The sequence below is a fragment of the Ranitomeya variabilis genome, chromosome 5 (assembly GCF_051348905.1).
Source record: "Ranitomeya variabilis isolate aRanVar5 chromosome 5, aRanVar5.hap1, whole genome shotgun sequence".
Lineage (NCBI taxonomy): Eukaryota > Metazoa > Chordata > Amphibia > Anura > Dendrobatidae > Ranitomeya > Ranitomeya variabilis.
In genome coordinates this window covers 228973170-228995776 of record NC_135236.1, presented here as the reverse complement: position 1 = coordinate 228995776, position 22607 = coordinate 228973170, and the positions used below count along the sequence as shown (strand labels likewise).

Here is a 22607-nt window from a genome sequence, read left to right as displayed (position 1 = left end):
CGCTTGGGGTTTCATAGGTCTGCAGTCACAAAGAGCACTGGGGGGATTCATAGGTCTGCAGTCACACGGAGTGCTGGGGGATTCATAGGTCTGCAGTCACACGGAGTGCTGGGGGATTCATAGGTCTGCAGTCACACGGAGTGCTGGGGGGATTCATAGGTCTGCAGTCACACGGAGTGCTGGGGGGATTCATAGGTCTGTAGTCACATGGAGTGCTGGGGGATTCATAGGTCTGCAGTCACACGGAGTGCTGGGGGGATTCATAGGTCTGCAGTCACACGGAGTGCTGGGGGATTCATAGGTCTGAAGTCACACGGAGTGCTGGGGGATTCATAGGTCTGCAGTCACACGGAGTGCTGGGGGGATTCATAGGTCTGCAGTCACACGGAGTGCTGGGGGATTCATAGGTCTGCAGTCACACGGAGTGCTGGGTGGATTCATAGGTCTGCAGTCCCACAGAGCCCTGGGGGGATTCATAGGTCTGCAGTCACATGGAGCGCTGGGGGATTCATAGGTCTGCAGTCACACGGAGTGCTGGGGGGATTCATAGGTCTGCAGTCACACGGAGTGCTGGGGGATTCATAGGTCTGCAGTCACACGGAGTGCTGGGGGATTCATAGGTCTGCAGTCACACGGAGTGCTGGGGGGATTCATAGGTCTGTAGTCACACGGAGCGCTGGGGGATTCATAGGTCTGCAGTCACACGGAGCGCTGGGGGATTCATAGGTCTGCAGTCACATGGAGCGCTGGGGGATTCATAGGTCTGCAGTCACACGGAGTGCTGGGTGGATTCATAGGTCTGCAGTCACACAGTGCACTGGGGGGATTCATAGGTCTGCAGTCACATGGAGTGCTGGGGGGATTCATAGGTCTGCAGTCCCACAGAGCACTGGGGGATTCATAGGTCTGCAGTCACACAGAGCGCTTGGGGATTCATAGGTCTGCAGTCACACGGAGCGCTTGGGGATTCATAGGTCTGCAGTCACACGGAGTGCTGGGGGGATTCATAGGTCTGCAGTCACATGGAGCGCTGGGGGATTCGTAGGTCTGCAGTCACATGGAGCGCTGGGGGGATTCATAGGTCTGCAGTCCCACAGAGCCCTGGGTGGATTCATAGGTCTGTAGTCACACAGAGCACTGGGGGGATTCATAGGTCTGCAGTCACACGGAGCGCTGGGGGATTCATAGGTCTGCAGTCACACGGAGCGCTGGGGGATTCATAGGTCTGCAGTCACATGGAGCGCTGGGGGGATTCATAGGTCTGCAGTCCCACAGAGCCCTGGGTGGATTCATAGGTCTGTAGTCACACAGAGCACTGGGGGGATTCATAGGTCTGCAGTCACACGGAGCGCTGGGGGATTCATAGGTCTGCAGTCACACGGAGTGAGTGCAGACTTTTCAATTTAGTCTGGACAATCCCTTCAAGTTGGGTGTTTGTTATCTTAAGTAATATTCCCATTATCCAGCTAGATGAGAAATTGCAGTATGTAGTTTGGTTTCACAGATTATAGTTACTTGATGATGGACAAAAAAACCATTGGATTTAAAATTGAAAACTGAGATTGTTCTTATTTTTCATTCTAGAAACGTGGCAGATTCTTGAAGTAATTCTAATTGCCATGTAAAAGATTTGCAGTTTGACGGCTTTTCCAGTTCTGTACATGGGGTTACATACACAATACTTACAACTGTAGCTGCTAAGCATAAAAAGTCACAGAAATGTTTTACAGGCTCATACTTTGGTTTACATAGGTTACCATAGTACTAAGCTGCATACACATCATCTGTGTGAAGATCCAGGTGGTTCCCTGGTTCTTTAACAAGCTGCATGATGCAATAACTATGAAGTTTGCCAAATTCTTACTTATTATTGGAATAATTGCTGCTCCCCAAAAATCCCCCCTTTTATATAACAGTTATCATTATTGCAGTGGCAGCTGGGAAGACAATAATTATATGATGCATTTGAGAATTCTATATAAATTAATACAATGTTGTACATTAATTCCTATACAGGGTCCCATGATTTATTGCAGGAGGAAATATGCAGTTACTGTTCTCCTGCTTGTAAAATAATAAATAGAAAAACACATATAGCCAGGGGAATACATCGTATTAACATGTAGTACTATAGATGTATATATGTATACACCCCATAGCAAATAACAGGACGTATAAGGACACACTGACGTCTAACTAGAGAAGCACCACAACACAAATCAGTGTAATGAGTCCAGAGACTAAGATATATTGCAAAAAGAACATATTTATTGATAAATACAAAAGATAAATGGCTGAGACATGGCTAAAAAGTGACAAACTACACCAGAAGCAGCGGTGAGAGAGCATGTGACCGCCCCAGGAGACAACATCAGGTTAAGACCATTAATAAGCAAAGCATAGATGCAAAATAGCAGCGTCCATAATCACATACCTAGTGGCACAGGGACGTACACGCTCACTCCCCCGCTCGCCCCAACGCGCGTTTCGGAAGTGGGAACTTCCTTCCTCCTTCCTGCTTGTAAAAGTAAAGAAAACTTCTTTTATTCTTTTAATAGACATCAATTATGATAATTGAACCCTAGAACCATGAATGTTTGTGTTGAGAATAGTTTGTTGTACTTTGGACAATGAGTATTACAGTATTCTCGAGTATGATTGCTATTTTTCACAGAATACAGTACAAAAAGAATAGTATGTGAATTTCATTGCAACACTTTATATGAAATAAGAATTTTTTTTGGAGCCATTAAAACTTTTGCAAAATATCCACTCAAATTGCATTTTCTAGATATAAGTTATTTTAGTGTATGTTAGGCCCTGTTCTTATTATCTAGCCGTTGAACGACTGTTAATGTCCTTATGTCTCAACTTTACGGCATCACCCTCAGTACTAGGCCCGTCCCTATCGTAGAGTCTATAAACACCTATGAGCATTACACTGGCCCTAGTCGTGGTCACCGGTATTTCCTGCTTGGCCGCAAGTCTTAGCTATACAAGTCACTGGATGTACAGTGTGCTCGTTGCACTGGCTGTCTCCGTTCCCTGATGCAGGGCCCCAGTGCACAACCTATACTGTGCATCTGTGCTGGAAGTAGTGGCTCACAGGAAGTGTCCTCTGCTACAGCTAGACCATCTCCCGAGCTTGGGTCGGATTGGGTCACGGCCTTCTACTCGCACTGCTGATGGATCTGCTACTTGCGCTGCTTATGGCTCTTCTACTGGCTGTATTCGGAGCACAGTTATTCCTCACAGGTCAAGCCTTCTCTGGTATGTGAATGCTCTTCGTTCCTTCATGGCCAATGGTGGCTGTAAGCCCACCTAGCACCCATACTATCTGTCCTGGTACAGGTTCTTGCACCAACTTCCTCTTCTCCTGGCCAGGCCTTTAATAATTCGTAACTGCAACAAAGGTGTCACCTGACCTGATGTCATTTTTAAACTCTTCCTCTTGGAAAATAGGTTCCCTCTATTCTGTTCCTACATATTGTAATTCTTCCTTTACTTTCACTTTTGCCTTTGACCAGCAGATGACAGTGTTCACTTGGAGATACTCAGCTGGGCATCAGCTATGCTTATCTACTCTCTTGCACACTCCCTTTCATAGCACCTACATTATTTTTTTGCACACACCTGTCACGATTCGGCAGCCACACAGAGTAACTGCAGTCATTTGTCCCAAGCCTGAACAACCCCTTTATTACCATTTGAAGACTTCGGACCTAATTCAGCAAAGTTTTTTTCTAGAATTTAGACTTAAAACTGTTTGCAATGTTGCGACTTTTGGAATTTGTATGCCAGCCCTGCTAGCTCCGCTAACTTTCTAAAAAGTGGGCTTTGCTTAGCAGGAGAAGCATGGCCGAGCACAGATGAAAAAGTCTTTATCATTTACATCACAAGAATGGCTTACGGTATATTATGACAGAAATATTTTCCTGTCTCTGATTTTATTACATTACTAGCGCACAGCTGAAAGAATCGCCAAATTTATTAAGAGGTACATGCCTTAGTTAATATGATTTGTCCTACTCCAGTGTATTCTTTGTTGGATTAGCATACAAAAAAGCAGTCTTGATTAATTGGGGCCAAACTTCACAGCAGCCGTATGGGTCTTATTCGGCCATAACCAGGATCTGGCTTACTGGCATCTCTGGTAGAGTCCTTTAGGCATGCTGCAAACATCTGATGGATGACCATGCCGGTGTCTGAGAATAGGTCATCAATACATAAGACCAGGACAACACCTTAAACCTCTATAAGGCAACTGCTTTCCCAGCATATACTATAGACTTGGCATCCTCTTGGACACTTCCTTTCTCCCACATAGCCATCCAGAGATACATTTTGACTGTCTTTTATGAGTAGACTTTTTAGGGCGCTTATACATTACAACAGCTTTGTAAGTATAAATAAGGTTTGCGTTGTGAGCAGCAGAATGTGTATGTTATGTCACTGTTTAAAGATGTAGCAATACACTAAATCTTTGGAAAAACAGTCATTAACCCTGCATTATAAACTCTGCACTGGTTGTTTGTTTTCACAGCTGTGTCCCGGTAACAACAGAGGCACAAGAGAAGTGCAGTGCGCATCCTACAACAACAAGCCATTTATGGGACGGCTGTATGAATGGGAACCATTTTCAGAAGGTGACATCATTGTAATTATTAGTATTATTGTAATTATTTGCATCCAGTTTATATTTTTTTTCTTGGAGTTGTTTTTGCCACAACTATGAAAACAGCATTAAAAAAGCATCAAGAACCAAAATACAAAAAACTCAATGTCACATATCTATATTATAACAGCCTACCACACTATTCAATACTCCAAAAAATCCCAAAGGGTATGGCCTCTTTCACACTTCAGTTGTTTGGCGTCAGTCTAAATCCGCCATTTTCCTCAAAAAACGGATCCTTTTTTTTTTTTCGACGGATCCGTTTTTTTCCCCATAGACTTGCATTAGCGATGGATTGTGACGGATGGTCGTCCGTTCCATCCGTCATGCGACGGATCCGTCAAAATTTGGCGGACGTCATCTAGACATTGACGGTCATTGCAACGTTTTTTGTCTGCGTTGAAATGGCGGATCGCGACGAATCCGTCGCATCCGTCATTTCATAGAATGGCCACCTATGGGCGACGGATCCGTCGCGACCGTCATTTCGGCGGATCCGTCGCCCCAATCCGTTTTTTCAATTTTTTTCAATTGTGCATGCTCCAAAAAGTATATACAACCCCCGAGTAACGGATCCGTCAAAAAAACGGATCCGTTACATCAGTTTTTTCAACTATTGTGACGGATCCGTCGATCCGTCATTATGTCGGAAGTGACTGACGCCAAAAAACTGAAGTGTGAAAGAAGCCTATCTGTTTTGATAACTTTGAAAAGTTAGTAACCTTGTAAGAACCCCAAGCTTCCCTTATTTTGCCATTTTTCCCCTGCATTCCTCCATAACAGAGTTTTTCACATTTGATGCTTTGGAGCATAGTATGGGAAATCTCTGCTTGTGGCTCAACGTGGCATTTTTTAGAGTTTTCTCTGGGGGATGCTCTTAAACCCATCTCTCTCAGATGCTGCCAAACATAGCTCACCAGACTAGCAGTATCAAAGTCTTCACTGAGGACGTGCGCATTCACCCCTTACTCATAAAAACTGTCAATCACAGTACTGCAGTGTCTAAAACTATTAGATCGGTTGCCGGGCTCTGATTGGCACAGACAGCGTCTGGAAGGGAGAAGTGAAAATGCATGCTCTCTAGAGAAGACTCGGAGACTACTAAAGTGCCACGTTATGATTAGCAGCATCAGTGAGGGAGAGATGAAAGTGCGCACTCCAGAGAAAACTCTGAAGAAACACCAAGTTGAATTGTAAGCAGAGATTTCACATATTGCTCTCCCATAGCAACAATGGTGAATATTTCTGCAGTGGTGTGACAGTGCAAAATGGAAGAAAAATGGCAGAATCTTCTTATTCTAGATGTATAATCTATACCCTGCTGTGATTCTACTGCAGTGAACTAATAGATCAATCCGTCAAGCTATTTATTAATTTTTTTCAACTACTATTTTAGCTGCTATAAACTATAATGCCAGCACACAAACTTATTCGAAGACATGATGTTAAATGTTGCACTTTATTCCAACATTATTCATATTGTCTGAGAAAGTTGATCTAAGTCTATACACATCAGCTTGCCAGGTCTTCTAATCATATTTGAGTTTGGTATATTTAATATATTACAATCTAATTGGAAATAAAAAAAAAAAGTATATCCAAGTTTAAAGACAAAATAACCTTGTATCTTGTATAATGAATTTTTAATGACTCTCTTCTTTGCCAAGTATTGTCTTTTTGTCCAAGGAAATTTTATTTCTTGTCCCCTCAGGGACTTGAAAGGTTATTTTATGTCCATCTGATTCATTCCTTCTTCATATCCAGTCAAAAGTTTAATATCATGCTGCTTCAGACAAACAATATAATTTTTTTAAGGAATGCACAGTGTACTTGGGATGTTGCATGAAGTTCAGTTGAGCCAATTTCATATATTAAAGTTGTAATGTGTAAAAATTTTTTTTACCTTTATTTATATAGTATAATGTGATAGATCATATCTACAATCTGTTTTTAAATGTAATTCCTATATTCATCAAGAAAAGAGAAAAACATCTTTATATATTTGGTCTGATATTTAAATACTGTTGGTTTTAGACAAACATGGATCCACAAATGCGACAACTCACTCTAAATTTTGGCTCCAAGTTATTGTTTCTGTGACCCAGCACATGTGGCTAGCTTTGGGGCAAAAAAGACCTCAAGAAATGTCTTAATTGTTGTACTAATTAAAAGGGTTGTACACTACTTGGACAACCAGTGTCGGACTGGGGTGCCAAGGGCCCACCAGTAATAATGACTTTGGGGGCCACTTTTCACCTGCATACAAATATTACGCTATCCTAATTCACAAATTTACCCTTATCTCTATACAATAATCAACTAGGTAGTTTGGTTAATGAATGATGAGATGCTGCTTTTTTTGTACACAGTAAATCATGTGAATTATGCTAAGTACTTCCCATAAAGTGGGGTTGGGGCCCACCCGGGGATTCCCCTGTTCCCCTATGGGCCAGTCTGAGCCTGTGGACAACCCTTTCTCAATCAGAATGTTTCCTCCCAATAAAATAATAGCACTTAAACTCACCTCTAGTGCCGTTCCAGTGGTGTCTGCACTGGCTTTCTTGGGGATTATGTGACGAAGGCTTCTTATGTCACGAGATCCCTGTGGCCAATCAGCACTGGCTTCACTTTTGCTGCCTGTGGACGAATCTGAGTTGCAGCTTTTCATGTCTGATTCGCCCGAAGGTGGAGAGAGTCAAGCCAGCGCTGATTGACCACATTCCCAGAATTTCCGGGAGAACCAGTGCCGACACCGCTGAAATGGCCCCGGCACTGGAGGAGAGTATAAATGTTATTATTTTACTGTCGGGGAAACATGCTTATTGAGAAAGGTTGCCCAAGTAGTGGACAACCCCTTTAAATTTTCTTCCTGCGATAATCTTATTTTAAGTTTCTCTCTAGTCTTCTCTGGGCAAACGGGATAATAAGTTGCATTTGTTTCACGAATGGTTACATATTTAGATAAATTAATTAGGGTTATGATCTTTAAATTTGATGTAGAAATGGTTTGCATGCCCTAAAATTAATCTCTTAATAAAGTAATATCTGTTTCTTCCTCCCTTATAAAAATTATATTTTAAGAATCTTCCCTTTCCCACACAAAGCATTCATAAAAAAAAGCCCCTCCATTATTCAACCCCATCTCCCACCACACACAGACACACACATACACATGATATATAAAGAATCCCTCTGTCCCCACACATACAGATCCTGATTCATCAAAACCGATGATCTTTACAACAGTCTTGATGAGGAGCAGGATGGAGTGCGAGGCTTCTGATTCATTAAGAGGCACACGCTTCTTAATAAATCAGGAGATCTGACGAGTGACCTGCGACTCAACACAAATCTCACTCTAGTCCCTGCTGAAGTCAGATTTGTGACGTAGCGAATACTGCCGCTTGTCATGAGTTTTGACAAGGAAGTCACCACATTCCCGTACGACCGCCCTCCACCCACTTTGTGGGTGTAGGGCGAAACTGGACAGATTGACAAAAGTGAAAACATTTTAACGCAGCTTCAAGTTGTTAAAGCGTTAAAGCTTTGATGAATCAGGCCCAGCGTTTATAGCCACACAGGACTTTTTAACCACTTTCCAACATGACATGGCCTATTTCCGTATTTGTTTTTTCCTCCCCTTCTTCCAAGTAGAGATGAGCAAATTTGTCCTTGTTTTTTCGGCAAGCTATAGCGCTTTTCTGTCCACATAGATGTATGAAGGCTTGTTTTTTCAAGATGAGTTGTACATTTGAATGTCACCATTTATTTTACCACACAGTGTATAGGAAAACTGGAAAAAAAATTCCACTTGTCATGATATTCCCCCCAAAAAACCAAAACACAATTCTGACACTGCCATTTTGGAATTGTTTTTATGGCACATATTGTGTGGTAAAAATGACATGGCATTAAGATTTTCCTCATCAGTGTGATTAAAGTGGTATCAAACTTGTCCAGTTTTTTTTATTATTTTAGTGGTGGAAGAATACCTGAAAATTTGTAAAAAATAAAAAACTTGTTTTTATTGTGTTGCCAATTTCTGATACATGTAAGGTTTCAATTTTTTCTGTTGATGGAGCTGTGTGAGGGCTAATTTTTTGTGGAAAGAGACAATGGTTTTAGTGATACCATGTTGGGATAGGTATAACATTTTGATCACTTCATACATCACTCTCTTGTAGTATTGCGACGACCAAAAAACCCCACAAATTTTATATATTTTTTTGTTTATGGTGTTAACCAATCTGATTAACTATTTTAATATTTTTATAGATCAGTCTTTTATGTGTGCAGCGATACCACATAGGAGCATTTTTTAAAATTTATAATCTTTATTTTTAATGGGGGAAAAGGAGGGTGATTTTAATTTTTTTTTTCATATTTTTTAAAATATAGAATGAGGCACCCCCAATGCTGGTGCTACCAATGCCACATAGGTTGACTGTGGCATTTAACAGGTTAACAGTTGTGGGCGGAGCTCGGCTCCACCCATGGCTGTTAGAGGCATTTCATGGCTGTGTGTTACAGCCATTATGTGCCCCATGAGCCTGCTACATACACCTGCTACCGACTGGCGGACAGCGGTAAGTGGTTAAAGAACACATGCTCCCTCCACACATGGTATTTAAAGCCAAACCCACAATATGAATCTGTACAGAATTTCCCCTTTCCATACATAGTATGAATATCTCTCGCTCCATCTTTCACTCTGGGTTTTTGCAATCACTTTATGTTGTGTTATTATTCTTTTTAGCCTGAGTTTTTATATATTAAATTAGATTTAAAAAAGTAATAGTACATAATGATTCCTCCAGAAAGATATACACTCACTGGCCACTTTATTAGGTACACCATGCTAGTAACGGGTTGGACCCCTTTTGCCTTCAGAACTGCCTCAATTCTTCGTGGCATAGATTCAACAAGGTGCTGGAAGCATTCCTCAGAGATTTTGGTCCATATTGACATGATGACATCACACAGTTGCCGCAGATTTGTCGGCTGCACATCCCTGATGCGAATCTCCCGTTCCACCACATCCCAAAGATTTCATGTTGTTTACGCCAAATTCTGACCCTACCATCCGAATGTCGCAGCAGAAATCGAGACTCATCAGACCAAGCAACGTTTTTCCAATCTTCTACTGTCCAATTTCGATGAGCTTGTGCAAATTGTAGCCTCAGTTTCCTGTTCTTAGCTGAAAGGAGTGGTACCCGGTGTGGTCTTCTGCTGCTGTAGCCCATCTGCCTCAAAGTTCGACGCACTGTGCGTTCAGAGATGCTCTTAGGCCTACCTTGGTTGTAACGGGTGGCGATTTGAGTCACTGTTGCCTTTCTATCAGCTCGAACCAGTCTGCCCATTCTCCTCTGACCTCTGGCATCAACAAGGCATTTCCGCCCACAGAACTGCCGCTCACTGGATTTTTTTTCTTTTTTGGACCATTCTCTGTAAACCCTAGAGATGGTTGTGCGTGAAAATCCCAGTAGATCAGCAGTTTCTGAAATACTCAGACCAGCCCTTCTGGCACCAACAACCATGCCACATTCAAAGGCACTCAAATCACCTTTCTTCCCCATACTGATGCTCGGTTTGAACTGCAGGAGATTGTCTTGACCATGTCTACATGCCTAAATGCACTGAGTTGCCGCCATGTGATTGGCTGATTAGAAATTAAGTGTTAACAAGAAGTTGGACAGGTGTACCTAATAAAGTGGCCATTGAGTGTACATTTACTGTATGTAACACAACTGTAGGAAAATACCTGGAAGCCAAAAATTTGTGCACTATTTGTATACACCAAGTCAAGATGGAATTGCAACTTGTTTTTCTGAGCTGTACTTCATCCAATTTTGGTGTTGTGGAATGAGAACCTGATGTAAAAGTTCTCTGAGGCAATTTATTTTACATGACAGGTCCAGGAAACTTGTTGGAGTCTTTTTGCTCCTGAAGTGTAAATTTATTCCCATATCACTTGATCCACAGATAAACACCGGTCATTATGGGTTTTTTTTAACAATGTGATAAACATTTCCCTGGATGGGACCTGAGTCTCTGATGCACACTTTGGAACAGGAAGTGATAATCTTTTTTTCATTTAAAGCAAGGATGTGCATAAGCCCATAGGGACGGTCACGATGTAGCTTTGCGGGTGAGCCATAAAATGTGATACTACTTTAGGGCTGAACTGTATAAATAGGAAAAAGATGTTATTAGTGAAATCATCTTATTTAGAGTTTATTTTTCATTGCAAAACTCCATTAGGATTTTGCCTACACCTGTGTTTTAGTAAGTCCTGTATGACAAATGCTTTCACACCTGTATCTAACTGCTTTACATTGAGACATGCTGGTAGATGCTCATAAATTATCCAAAGATTCTTCCAAATGTTGCATTCTGTATAGCATACATATGGCAAGTAGAACATTAGGTCAGAGAGTCTGTTACAGTGGACGCATGTTTCTACAATTCAGAAGCTTCTTTTCCAACTTCTACTGGCTATTTTTTCACATTGTTGTTACCTCAAATAACAAAAGTGATGTTGGTCCTAGTGGTCAAAATCAGCCCCAACATGAGAATCTTGAAAAAATTGTTGCTGATCTTCAACCCAATATTTCACAACGACAATATCGTGAAGTAAATATTTCCAGATTTACATTTCCTGTCATACAAATAGTTACTGAAATTAACCCCTTAATGACCGGAGCTTTTACCTGTTCTGCATTTTCCCCTCTTTCCCAGAGCCATAACTTTTTTTTCAGTCAGTATGGCCATGTTATGGCTTATTTTTTCCAGGGCGAGTTGCACTTTTGAACGACACCATTGGTTTTACCATGTCGTGTACTAGAAAACAGGAAAAAAAAATCCAAAAAAAGTGCAATCTCACACTTGTTTTTTGTTCGGCTTTTTTGCTAGGTTCACAAAATGCTAAAACTGACCTGCCGTTATGATTCTCCAGGTTATTACAAGTTCACAGACGCCAAACATGTCTAGGTTCTTTTTTATCTAAGTGGTAAAAAAAAATTCCAAACTTTGCTTAAAAAAAAAATTGCGCAATTTGCCAAGAGCTGTAGCGTCTCCATTTTTTGTGGTCTCGGGTCTGGTGAGGGCTAATTTTTTGCATGCCGAGCTGATGTTTTTAATGATAACATTTTAGTGCAGATGCGATCTTTTGATCGCCCATTATTGCATTTTAATGCAGTGTTGCGGCTACCAAAAAACGTAGTTCTGGCGTTTTTAATTTTTTTCTCGCTATGCCGTTTAGCGATCAGGTTAATCCTTTTTTTATTGATAGATCGGGTGAACGCACGGATACCAAATGTGTGTATGTTTGACTTTTTTTATTGTTTTATTTTGAATGGGGCAAAAGGGGGGTGATTTCAACTTTTTTTCTTCATATTTTTAAAAACATTTTTTTTTTACTTTTGCCATACTTCAATAGCTTCCATGGGAGGCTAGAAGCTGGCATGGTCTGATCGGATCTGCTACATAGGAGCAATGGTCAGATCGCTCCTATGTAGCTGAATTACCTCACTGGTATGAGAGGGTGGTGCTCACAGCAATCTGGCATCAACAACCATAGAGGTCTTCAGGAGACCTCTTGTTGTCATGCCGACATCTCGCTGACCCACAATCACGTGATGGGGTCAGCGATGTCCGCATTTGCAACCCGATGGCCGGAAGCGCTTGTTAAATGCCTCTGTTAGAGTTTGACAGGGGCATTTAACTAGTTAATAGGCGATCTGCCCGCACCTGTTCAAAACAGCTGACATGCCCCGGCTTTGATGCGGGCTCACCGCCGGAGCCCGCATCAAAGGTGGGGTTCTGCCATCGATGTACTATTCCGTCCGATAGCAGAAAGGGGTTGCCACAAACAAAGTACATTTTCATCCATAGATCTTGGAATAAAAATAAGTTCCACAATTTGATGTGATTAAATAAAATGTTCCTGTGCTGAGATAATCTTATAAATGTGCCCCTGCTGTGTAGTATGTAATGGCCATATCTGACCGTACAGGGACATGGCCTGATCATACCACATCTCCTGGATGGGGATGGGGGGGAGGAAAAAATTATAAAGACAGGCCAGCATAGGATCACAACAGATTCTTTTTGTGAGGTAAAACATTTCCTGACCTGTTTAAAAACAGTTTTTACCTTACAGAAACCAACAGCTATGATCACATGCTGTCCTCTCTGTATGTTACTTTATGTCCTCTCCCTCCCCAGGAGCTGTGGTATGATCAGACCATGTTCTTGTACGGTCAGACACGGCCATTACACAGTACACAGCAGGCTCACATTTATAAGATTATCTCAGCACAGGAATATTTTTTAATACATCTATTTGTGGTGCTTATTTTTATACCAAGATCTATTAATTAAAATGTACTTTGTTCATTGGACAACACCTTTACACATAGTCTGTGAATTGCAAAGCTGAAGTTCACTCATGTGCATAATAAATAAAATGTTTAGTTTTCTTCTAGAAAACTAAGTGAGAATTAAAGCACACGAATGATTGTATTAGGGCCACTGGCGTAGCTAGAGCTTTTGCCGCCCGGGGCTGTTTCCGAGTTTGGCGCCCCCCCCCCCCATTGCCATCACTCAACGCCGGGCACCGCCCCCACAGCACTGTTTACCCATGAAATCCAGTGCCTGCGCTGTGTATCGGTGTTTGGTGCAGGCGCAGAGAGCTCTAGCCGTCTGACTTCACAGCCAGGCTTGCAGACTGCGCCTGTGCGGCCACCCACCTTGGTAATCCCAGCCCCGCAGTGTGTTATGCATTATGCAGAGTGCGGGGCTGGGATTCACAAGCAGGGCGGCCGCACAGGCGCAGTGTCCAGCATGTTGCCCCCAGTCTGTCTCCAGCATGTTGCCCCCAGTCTGTCTCCAGCATGTTGCCCCCAGTCTGTCTCCAGCATGTTGCCCCCAGTCTGTCTCCAGCATGTTGCCCCCAGTCTGTCTCCAGCAATCTGCCCCCAGTCTGTCTCCAGCAATCTGCCCCCAGTCTGTCTCCAGCAAGTTGCCCCCAGTCTGTCTCCAGCAAGTTGCCCCCAGTCTGTCTCCAGCAATCTGCCCCCAGTCTGTCTCCAGCATGTTGCCCCCAGTCTGTCTCCAGCATGTTGCCCCCAGTCTGTCTCCAGCAATCTGCCCCCAGTCTGTCTCCAGCAATCTGCCCCCAGTCTGTCTCCAGCAATCTGCCCCCAGTCTGTCTCCAGCAATCTGCCCCCAGTCTGTCTCCAGCAATCTGCCCCCAGTCTGTCTCCAGCAATCTGCCCCCAGTCTGTCTCCAGCAATCTGCCCCCAGTCTGTCTCCAGCAATCTGCCCCCAGTCTGTCTCCAGCAATCTGCCCCCAGTCTGTCTCCAGCATGTTGCCCCCAAGTCTGTCTGAGTCAGACATAAAGGAAAAAAAAAAAAAAAAGTAAAATCCTCACCTCTCCCGTTCCCAGCACAGGTCCCGTGCACTCAGCGTCTCTCCGGCTCTGCAACGCTCAGGACAGAGAGGCTGAGCGCGCAGTGATGACGTCATCGCACCCTCTGCCCTGAGACGTCGCAGAGTCAGAGGGCGCCGAAGACGCTGCAGCTGCCGCAGGAACCAGGAGAGGTGAGTATTAGAAGGGGGGGGCCCAATGCCAACGCTCAGAGGCGTAGCTAGGGTTTCAGCTTAGGGGGGCAAAAAATCTGAGTGGGCCCCTAACCAGGTACCCCTGACTACAGCGACGTGGTGCACCCTAATTGTGAGCCTGGGGGAACATCAGCAGATGACCGCACTGTGACTGAAAATAAATCTATATACAAAACCGAACAATGATATTACTATATGAGGACCATATATTGGTAGATACCAGTCGTGCAGACCATATAAGAGATCGCAGCACAGTTATAGACAATAATTTACAGAGGACATTCTTTCTGATGGAGTCATTCATTTTTCTCATCTTTTCCATCTGGCCCAGACCGACATGACATCTTCTCCACCCAGGACTCGTCTGCAGATATTATGAGGACACATTAGACTTCTCACATTTCCAGCCCCGTCCCCATCTATCCCCAACCTGCACAAACTCCTCATTCTGCTGATACCCCAATACTGAGCCGCTGCTTCCATATGTGTCCTACAGCACCTGCAGTATGGTACAATAATGGTGCCGCCCCACATAGTAATGCCACCACTGTGTCCCTTACATAGTAATAATGACTCCTTTGTGCTCTCTAGATGATAAAATTCACCCCTAGAAAACATTAATGCCCTGTGCTAGTGCCCTTCACATTTTGTCCCTAAAAAGTAATAATACCACATATGAAATTTTGATGGTCTCAGTACTCTGAGTGCCCCTATAGCAATGTTTAAGTGCCCACTTAACATTTAATTATGTCCCCTAAGTAGCCTCCATGAACAGCTTGACTTTACACAGTATGGTGGGCCCACAGCTTTCCTATACACAGTACAATGCCCCCACAGCTCCCCAATACACAATATGATGATCCCACAGCTCCCCTATACACAGTATGATGTCCCCACTGCTCCCCTATACACAGTATGATGTCCCCACTGCTCCCCTATACACAGTATGATGTCCCCACTGCTCCCCTATACACAGTATGATGTCCCCACTGCTCCCCTATACACAGTATGATGTCCCCACTGCTCCCCTATACACAGTATGATATCAGCACTGCCCCCTATACACAGTATGATGAACCCACAGCTCCCTTATACACAGTATGATTGGCCCACAGCTCCCGTACATACAGTATGATGTCCAATAGAGCTCCCTTATACATAGAATGATGTTCCCATTGGTCCCTCAAAACACAGTATAATAGTTAATAGTGTCCTGACACTGTCGCCTGCACTGAAAGTCACACTGCCAGGAGGAAATTAACTTTATTCCTCACTGCAGCCAGGGGGGCGGCGCTGGCATGGTTTCAGTCACCGCTCTGTGTATAGAGCGCAGCAGCTGTAACTGCACCTCTTAGGCTATGTGCACACGTTGTGGATTCCATTGTGGATTTTTCCATGCAGATCCTGCAAGATCCGCAGGTAAAATGCCCTGCGTTTTACCTGCGGATTTACTGCGGATTTTGTGCAGTTTTTGTACGGATTTCACCTGTGGTTTTACACCTGCGGATTCCTATTAAGGAATAGGTGTAAAACATTGTGGAATCCGCACAGAGAATTGACATGCTGCGGAAAATATAACGCAGCATTTCCACGTGGAATTTTCCGCAGCATGTGCACTGCGGATTTGGTTTTCCATAGGTTTACATGGTACTGTACAACACATGGAAAACTGCTGCAGATCCGCAGCCAAATCCGCAATGCGTGCACATACCCTTACTTCGACTGACAGCCAGCTCAGCAGCCTCTACCACCCAGTAGTTGCGCACTGATGCCCCTATAAATAATAATGCTTCTTAAGTGCCCACTTGACATTTAATAATGTCCCCTGAGTCCCCCCATGTACAGTGATAGTGGCCCCAGCATCACAGAGGTTAGCAGGCGGTCAAGTGACGACTTTTTCGGCTTCTCTCAATTCTCTTCTATTGAAAGAAACCAAACCTTTCTAGTCGACACAAGCACATAGTAAACATGTGGTCGCATGACCGCCTGATGACGCCAGTGATATTGGGGCTCATGGCAGCAGGAGCTCCGTGTCATGATTTGGCAGTCTGCTTATTATTAAATTATTAAAGCACCACTCTATCAGGGTTTTTTTTTCACTGCTGGAGGTGCTTTAAGCACAAGTCCCCTGCCCCGGCCACATACTCATCTTCCGCCATATTGACCGCTTTTTGGCATCGCTCCAGTCCCGCAGCTCCATCTTGTAAGCACAGCTTCTGATTGGCCAGAAGTTAGAAGCTGCATCACAAGCGCTCAATGTAAGTCTATGAGGGCCAGGAAGAGGCAAGAAAGAGGCCAGAACGAGGCTCTCATAGACTCACATTGATACCGTACCGCTCCATGAAACGCTAGGGCAGAGGACAGGTCACAAACTGCAGGAGACGAACCCAAACGGTGCGGTGGCGAAAACTGATAAAAACGCCGGAAGGTGAGTATCAGACAGTTGGTCTTAGATTGAGACTATGTGCCCACGTTGCGGATTTGTGTGAGGATTTTTCCATGCAGATTTTGAAAAATCCGCATGTAAAACGCACTGCGTTTTACAAGCGGATTTCCAGCATTTTTTGTGCGGATTTCCCCTGCGGTGTTACACCTACGGATTCCTATTAAGTAACAGGTGTAAAACGCTGCGGAATCCGCACAAAGAACTGACATGCTGCGGAAAATACAGTGCAGCGTTTCCGTGTGGTATTTTCCACAGCATGTGCACTGTGAATTTTGTTTTCTATAGGTTTACATGGTAGAGTCAAATCCGCAACGTGTGCATACCCTTAAAGTGCCACTCCAGAGGTGAAATAAAAAAATGCTGGAATGATGCTTTAAGGGTATGTGCACACGCTGTGGATTTCGCTGCGGAACTGCAACGCTTCCGCAGCTGTGGGTCTGCAGCGGTTTCCCATAAGTTTACAGTACAATGTAAACCTATGGGAAACGAAATCCGCAGTGCACATGCTGCGGAAAAAAACACGCGGAAACACAGCGGTTTATATTCCACAGCATGTCAATTCTTTGTGCGGATTCCGCTGCGGGTTTACACCTGCTCCAATAGAAAACTGCAGGTGTAAACCCGCAGCAGAAACCGCGATAAATCCGCAGTAAAAACTGCAGCGTGTGCACATGCCCTAAATGTGATGCAGCTCATGGCTTACCCAGCTGGTAAGTATAATAAGCCCCCTACCTCCCCATCCCAGAGAACAACTATTACATGTGAGATGGAGTGCATAAAATCTCATAACAAAACCGTATAATAATCAGCCCCCCAGTGCCGTCGCCCTTCACCCACCTCAGCCCTCACAATACCCTTATCTTCTCACATTCACCTCCTCAGTGCCCTGTCCCCCTCCCCCACAACACCCCCCATCCTCACATTCACCCCCCAGCCCTGTCCCCCTCCCCCACCTAAGCCCCCACAACACCCCCATAATTTCAGATTCACCCCCCAGTGCCCTGTCCCCCTCCCCCACAACACCCCATCCTCTCACATTTACCCCCCAGTGACTATGACATGCATATCAATCTAATGTATCTTATCCCCACTTACCGATGAAGTTTGCAGCAGGACCAGGAAGTATCTGAGTGATATGGAGGTGGGCACTAGGACCCAGCGTGCCTGCCCTGGGCCAATTCCAGCACAGGGAGAGGGAGGGAACAAACCTGCAGCCTGGAGAAGCTCCTGAGGTCGGTCAGCACAATCATACAGTTCAGGAGGGACGAGCGTGCAGAATCGCCGTCTGACAGGGAAGCAGGCATTTTGCTGCGCTCCTCCTGTATTGTGCCTCATCACGGAAGTGGCAGTGCCGGCTCCCAGTCGGCCCCTTCATGTGGCAGGGCCCGGGGAGAAGGCCCCCTCTGCCCCCCCAGTAGCTAAGCTACTGCCAACGCCGGTATGGCGGCCCTGGTCCTGGCGGCGGCGTCAGCGCCGCCCGAAGATTTAAAGGGCCCGCGTCTCAAATTTTTTTTTTTTTTTCTTCCTCCTCTCTGGGTCGGAGCCGCCCCCGGCATTGTGCCGCCCGGGGCGGCCCGCCCCCCCCGCACCCCCCTTCCTACGCCACTGATTAGGGCTAAGTCCACATACAGGTGCTTTTCCCAAAATTATAATATCATCAAAAAGGTCATTTATTTGAGTTCTTCAATACAAAAAGTGAAACTCATACAGCTCTGGAAAAACTAAGAGACCACTGCAAAATGTTCAGTTTGTCTGATTTTTCTCTTTATAGGTATATTTTTTAGTAAAATGTAAATTGTTCATTTATTCTATAAACTTCTGACAACATTTCTCCGAATTTCCAAGCGATAAATTTTGATTTTTTTTTTCTGAAAAGGAGAAATGGTCAAAATTAGAAAAAAAACCCCAGTGCTTTCAGACCTCAAATAATGCAAAGAAAACAAGTTCATAATCATTTAGAAACAACAATACTAATGTTTTAACTCAGGAAGAGTTCAGAAATCAATATTTTGTGGAATAACCATGATTTTTAATCACAGCTTTCATGCGTCTTGGCATGCTTTCCACCTGTTTTTCACACTGCTTCTGGCGCAAAAATGTAAGCAGTTCTTCTTTGTTTGATGGCTTGTGACTATCCATCATCCTCTTGATAACATTCCAGAGGTTTTCACTAGAGTTCAAGTCTGGAGATTGGGTTGCCCATGACAGGGTTTTGATATAGTGGTCTCTTAATTCTTGCCAGAGCTGTATATTACATAGAGTCACTACAAACAAAGTGATCTATTTCAAATGTTAATTTCTGTTAATGTTGTTGTTTATGGCTTACAGCCAATGAAAACTCACACGTCATTATCGCAGTAAATTAGAATAATTAACAAAAAACACTTGCAAAGGCTTCCTTAGCGTTTGGAAATGCCCCTTAGTCTGTTTCAGTAGGCTCCACAATCATGGGGAAGTGTAATAGTTATAGGGGATAACTCAGGAGACTCTTTGTGTGGAACAAGACAACTACAGGACACAGTTTTATAAGTGGTAAAGTCTATATTATCACACGGTGATTCAAACAGGTGCAGAGAGAAACTCAAGTCCACAACACTTGGTGCAAATATAAAATGCAGCTCAGCAGTCTATAGGAAACTTCAGAGGAAAATGCAATCATGCAGAAAGTCTATGAAGCACAGTTATTCTTGAGGATACTTGACACGAATAAGTCCTTGCTTAGTCCAAAACACAGATAGATATGCTTATAAGGCAGTTCAAATAATATCTTCGCTCAACCAGGGAGGTCTGGGTAATAGTCTCAGGTTCTTGCAGAGCAGCAACAGCTTACATGTCCAGCAAATGCAAATGAAGGAGTATTACTGGAACTGGTGTATGCAGCAGGAACTCAGAGCAGAGTAGCAGGATAACCCCACAGGTTCACAGGAGCAGGTATATAGCCAGAGAGTCACCAGAGGTCAGGAGCTGGATGCAAGGCAGAATACTCTAGCACAGACTGAAGGCTGAGGTGGAGTTTTATAGCAGGAAGACAGTGCACATGAGACCAAAGACACCATCTTGGAAAAAGGCAGTAATGCACAAAAAGGTAATAAAAAATGTTCAGAGTCCTGACATTACTCCCTCCTTAGAAGCGGCCTCAGGACGATCCTGGACCTGGTTTCTCAGGGAATCTCTGATAAAATGAGAAATCTTCTGTTGGGCATTGATGTTTTCCACAGGTTCCCAAGAGTCTTCCTCAGGGGGATATCCCTGCCATCTTATCAGATATTGGAGCCGATTCCTGCAAATCCTGGAATCAACAATTTCCTCCACCACAAATTGTTCTTGCCCATCAATCACCACAGGCTGCGGAGGTGACACAACACGTCCCTGGAAGGTATTAGGAGATGCAGGCTTTAGTAAAGATACATGAAAAACTGGGTGTACCTTCATAGTCCTAGGCAGCTTCAGCCGGCAGGCTACAGAGCTCACAATACCGTTGATCTTGAAAGGGCTAATTAATTTCTGTCCAAGTTTTTGTGAAGGAACGTTTAACTTCAGATTCTTAGTTGCTAACCACACAGAATCTCCTACCTTGAACATGGGTGCAGGTTTACAGAATCTATCAGCCGATCTCTTATAACGTTCTTGAGCTGTGGTCAGGGATTCCTTCAGAACCTCCAGATTTTGCTTCATCGCAGTCAGCCTTTCCTCCACTGCCTGAACTGGAGAATTAATTGGAGACCTAGGTAAGATACACGGATGATAACCCAGATTGGCAACGAAAGGTGTAAATTTAGTGGAGGCCCTCTGAGAATTGTTATATGAAAATTCATTTAACAGCAGCAACTTCAACCAATCATCCTGGAGATGGCTGACATAGCATCTTAGATATTGTTCCAGCGTCTGGTTGGTACGCTCAGTCTGACCATTTGTATGGGGATGGTAAGCGGAAGAGAGACAGACATTAATATTGAGTGCAGAGCAAAACCCCTTCCAGAATCTTGAAGTGAACTGCACTCCACGGTCAGAGATGATCTCATCCGGAACCCCATGCAACCGAAAGACATTCTGTATAACCAAGTTCACTGTATCTTTAGCTGAGGGGAGGCTGGTGCACGGAACAAAATGAGCAGCTTTAGTCAGGCTACCACCGTAATTGTTTTCATGCCCCCGATGTAGGCAGCTCCACAATAAAGTCCATTGATATAGACCCCCAAGGGTGGGACGGAACAGGTAATGGTTGTAGAAATTGGCATCAGATAGAATGGTCTTGGACGGGGCTTGTTATGATCCTGGTGGTAAGGAACACATGAACTGACCTGATGGGTAAACAAAAAATAAGGACAAGCTCTGGGAATGTGGGAACTTTACTGACCGCAATCCTGATCCTATCAACACACACTATAGGCAGCCGTGGAGCGTTCCTAACTCGGCCTAGACGCCTCGTTCACAGCCTGAGAAACTAGCTACCCCTAGAGAGAAACAAAGCCTCACTTGCCTCAGAGAAATTTTCCCCAAAGTGTAAGCAGCCCCCCACAAATAATAACGGTGAGTTTAAGGGGAAAACACAAACATAGAAATGAAAATAGGTTTTAGCAAATGAGGCCCGCTAATAACTAAATAGTCAGAAGATAGCAAGGAATCTGTGCGGTCAGTATAAAATACTACAAAAGTATCCACGCAGAGAATACAAAAAGACCCCCACACCGACTTACGATGTGAGGGGCACAACTCCGCACCCCAGAGCTTCCAGCTAGCAATCAAGTAGCATATAAGCAAGCTGGACTGAACTCATAACATACTGAGAAACATTTTCAAATAGCAATGAGCAAAAATAGACTAGCATGAACTTAGCTTCTCCACGAGGAGACAGGTCACAAGGGAAGTCCCAGAGAGATCTGAACCAGTACTGAATACAACGACAGCAGGCAACAAGTAAAGGTCCAGATGGAGTTAAATAGGCAGCAGGTCTAGCAGGAAACGAGGCAGCTGGAGTCCAGCTACAGACCAGCCGTAACACTAAAAGCCACCAGAGGGAGCCCATGAACAGAACTCACAAAGTACCACTCATGACCACAGGAGGGAGCCCGAGAACGGAATTCACAACAGGGGCTCCAGGTACGGAATCCGCAGCATGGATTCGGGATAAAGCATCAGCCTTCCCATTACGAGAACCTGGACGGTACGAGATAACAAAGTTAAATTGATTTTAAAATAAGTTCCAACGAGCCTGACGAGGAGAAAGACATCTAGCGGATCTAAGGAACTCTAGATTGCGATGGTCTGTTAGCACTATGATCTGTTGTGCAGCTCCTTGCAGATGATGCCTCCATTCTTTGAAAGCCACAATAATAGCCAGCAATTACTTGTCTCCCACGTCGCAATTCTTCTCTGCTGAGGTTAGTCTATGGGAAAAGAAAGCACAAGGATGTAGCAGACCTTTCTCTCCTGTTCTTTGGGAGAGAATATCCCCCAAAGCATTATCAGAAGCGTCCACCTCCACAATGAAAGAAAGTGTTGGATCTGGGTGTATCAACAGCGGTGCTGATGTGGAACAGATCTTAAGCCGATCAAAAGCTTCTTGAGCCTGTGATGACAACTTAAAGGGCTTTTCATTCTTTGTCAAGGAAGTAATGGGACGGACAATATCAGAAAAATTTCAAATCAAGCGTCTGTAGAAATTTGCAAAGCCAATAAAACTTTGGACCTCCTTAACGTTCTTGGGTACCGGCCAGTCAAGGATAGCCTGAATCTTACCAGATTCCATGTTCAGCCCCTGGGGAGAGATACCCTAAGAACTGTATCTCAGAACGATGGAACTCGCATTTCTCCGGCTTGATATACAGTTGGTTCTCTTTCAGACATCTTAAAACAGTTT

General features: G+C 44.1%; 1 protein-coding gene across 2 annotated transcripts in view; it reads left to right on the top strand.

Moving 5' to 3' along the window:
- The window catches only part of THSD4 (thrombospondin type 1 domain containing 4), a 1053272-nt gene that overhangs the window by 298532 nt on the left and 732133 nt on the right, over positions 1-22607 (top strand). For both annotated transcript variants that reach the window (XM_077263867.1, XM_077263868.1), the window contains exon 6: positions 4544-4646. In XM_077263867.1, coding sequence (XP_077119982.1) covers positions 4544-4646 — 103 coding nt within the window. The remainder of the gene's footprint in view (positions 1-4543; positions 4647-22607) is intronic.